The sequence below is a fragment of the Bactrocera latifrons genome, unplaced genomic scaffold, assembly GCF_001853355.1.
Source record: "Bactrocera latifrons isolate USDA-ARS-PBARC rearing strain unplaced genomic scaffold, ASM185335v1 scaffold_86, whole genome shotgun sequence".
Taxonomy (NCBI): Eukaryota; Metazoa; Arthropoda; class Insecta; order Diptera; family Tephritidae; genus Bactrocera; species Bactrocera latifrons.
The window spans coordinates 47,426-50,896 of NW_017537556.1; the positions used below are offsets into that span (position 1 = coordinate 47,426).

Below are 3,471 nucleotides of genomic sequence, written 5' to 3' on the forward strand. Positions count from 1 at the left end.
TTAACTGTCCGGTTGTATAGCTATTTGCTTATAGAATATAATTAACTGTAAAATTATTCTTAAATATATATGTATTTTAAATAGTAGGCTTTTATAGAAAAAAAATAGTTAACTAGTAGCTTTACATGTATGTTATGTAATATATATAAATTCATACTTTTAGTAATTAATTTTTTAATAATTTGCATTGAAAACTCAAAAATTCCCAGATTTTCAAAAAAATTATTTAAACAAAAAATTAAAAAAAAAAATAAAAATAACACAAAAATTTTTTACATATTATTTGTTGGTTTTCATTTTATCTTTGCCATAAATAATTTTTTGTTCGTGGTGAGCGGAAATATTTCCAATTAGGTTTCACAAACGCAAGGCTGAATCGTCTCTATTGTGGTTACTTTTGATATATCCGACTGTCATGGCAATGATAGTGGATAAATACATATCGTTATTATTATTTGTTGTTGTCCTAAGAATAGAAAATATTCCTCGCGTAACTTCGAGGAATAGTGTCGAATTATTTAGACCCGACTGTCGTAAGACGGAAACGTTATTTGTGATCGTTAGTCCGGCCGCCATAAGGGTTCTAATGTCATTTTTTTGCAAAAACTTCGTACAAAAAAGGCTTAAGTTAAATCTTCCATCCATAGAAAATATGAAATGTTGAACAGTGTAGGTTCTAAGTAGTCACATAAAATTTACATTTCATTAGCTATATATCACATGTATCACAAATATTTGCTCATTTATATTTCGAAGTAATATAATATTTGAAAAAAGTTCGAAATTAATTTCGAAATCATCAACTTTCAAGATTTCAAGAATCATTACGAATTCGGACAATTCATGCACTACTTCGAAAAAATAATGTTTCTGCACTTCAATAATTATCTCCACTCATTATTATAATTTTTGTAAACAATTTGCACCACAAACGCCCACTGTGCTGTAACTGATACATGAAGAGAGCGTATGAGAGAAAAGTAGAATGACTTGCACTTTGCAGCAGTCAGCAACCATTTTAATATAATACATATATTGAGAAAACTTAAACAATTACATCAGTATACATATATGTATATATATATACAAAGTAACGAGACTCCAGCATTTTTATGCCATATCCTTGCATCATGTGCCTTCGCTTGTACACATACACAGTTGCATATGCTTGCCCTTCATTAATGTCAGAACCGATTATGTCGCAGAGGGTTCGCATAATGTGCAAAGTGCACTTTCTCACACATTAAATGCGCCTTTGTGATACTTTTTATGCTGAAAAAATAAAAATGAAAATAAAAACTAGAAGAGGCCGGTTCAGTGGAACTACATGTGTATAAAGGAACTATAATTGTATATTGTGTTTAAATATGTTTTCATAATATTATATGTATGTTGTGGTCACGCATTCATTAATCTTTTTTTTTTCAAATTTCGCTTTTTCTCATGGCTCGCAGGACGAAAAGGATCTCTCCTCTGCCGATGCGGAAGGTGTTTGGAGTCCGGACATCGAACAGAGTTTTCAAGAGGCTCTCTCCATATATCCGCCATGTGGTCGACGAAAAATTATTCTATCCGATGAGGGTAAAATGTATGGTAAGTAAATGGAACAATTTATTATATAGATACTAATAGATATGTATACAAGTATACAGTACATATAGTCACTTAAACACCTAAAAAACTTTATAAGTTTACAGAAGAAGGGACGAAACGAGATTTGAGTTTTGGTTATGTTATGTTGGTTATTAAGTGGTTATGTGTTGGTTGTAAAGTGGTTATTTAGTGGTTATTATATCTGATAACGATTTTTAACTTTTTTGATAATACGTTAATAGTTGCATATTAGGGCAGAGTATATTCATATGTACATACATATACTTGGAAGAGTAGTCTTATAAAGTAACTATAAATATGCAAATCAAAAAAAGAAATGGAAAAAAAATAAAAATATATCCTTACAAAAATTCATAAGATTAGCAGGTGACGTGTAGTGCAAAATCTATGACATAGGGAACATGTATACTTTTACTTCAGCTTATGGAATGCCCAACTACTGCTCCCGTCGCGCCATATAAAAAATTCTACTTATAGATAATCGCCTCATTTCGACTACAAAGTTTTTTTTTATACAAAAATTTATTTTATTGAAATGTTGCCTACCTTTAGGCATTCATTCTATTGAAATATTGCCTACCTTTAGACACAAAGTATCATATAAAAAAAAAAGCAACATTGTTTTAAAATTTTAAGAGACCACAAAACGTCTAATTTTTTTATTGCTCCAAAAAAGGTCCATAAAAGCAGTAAAATACATGTTTTGTTCAAACTTCGCCTGCAAATATGCATATATTTTTGAAAATTTTCACTAAAATTTGCACACTACATGCATCCTCTCCACGAATCCCCCCCAACAAGTGCCGTCAGCCACCACCTTCACACAAAAACTCACAAATTTGTGAAAGATAACACAGCTCATTGCCTCAATTACTTCAAAAATACTAAATTTTGATTGTGTTTTGACAACTCAAGTCACATAATTGACACTTCGAATCGTCAAGCACTATTGAGGCAAACACAAAAACAACCGACACTAAAAGTTTTTAGAGCTGAGGCGCTGAAAAAAGGAAAATGACGCACACCCGCCACCAGAAACGATTGCACAACGTCGCCGCAATGAGCGATAATCCACTTTAAAGCAATTATATCTCTTTACTCTGTCATAATCCACAATAAACTGTGCCACTTACAATCACTTCAGATTTTCCCGTTTCATTTGTGTGTGTGTGCGTGTGTGTGTGAAATTCGCCAATTTTCCAGCACGTTCCACGCTTTGATGGCGGCAAGCAGCAGCAAAAAAGCTGCAATGACAGCAGCAACACTGCTCGAGAAATCTTGAAAAATGTGCGCACAAAACGCAACAACAACCATTGCGTGTATCGCTCAATAACGGATAAAAAGCGAAGGAAATAAGATGAAAAGATGAAAAACCAAAACGGAGAAGTGATCTGCCAAATGTGGGCAGCATGTAGTGAGCATTAATGCGATTACAGCACATTTCCTCATTTATGCGCCTATTTACTATTTGCACACACATACACATGTACATTCGTGTGTTTTTTGTGTGTTGAAGTATGAGTGTGCTTAACAGCGGGCAAGTTTTGTGCTTAAATCGCTTACAGCATCCGCCTACAGGCTTCGCCGATTCTGAACTAAGAGCACGGTGTAGATCAGTGCCTAGTCACTAGGCATGTTCTTTGTTGGATTTATACACATGTATACTTATGTACATGTGTTGATAATCATAATAAATCTAATAGCAAAGCAATTTCAGACGCCTACACTGATCCGCAGCAATTATCTAAAAAATAATGTTGAAAGAATAAATTCAAGCGAAGCTATATGAAAGTTTATGACATAAAAAATATATTGAAAAAATTTAAAATAAAATAAAATTAAAATGAAGAAAAAAAA

The 3,471-nt window shown here is 32.6% G+C and overlaps 1 protein-coding gene across 3 annotated transcripts in view; it reads left to right on the forward strand.

The window, feature by feature from the left end:
• LOC108977233 (protein scalloped) overlaps nt 1–3,471 on the forward strand; it is a 67,655-nt gene that overhangs the window by 24,212 nt on the left and 39,972 nt on the right. For all 3 annotated transcript variants that reach the window (XM_018946829.1, XM_018946830.1, XM_018946831.1), the window contains exon 3: nt 1,455–1,593. In XM_018946829.1, the coding sequence (XP_018802374.1) occupies nt 1,455–1,593 (139 nt within the window). The remainder of the gene's footprint in view (nt 1–1,454; nt 1,594–3,471) is intronic.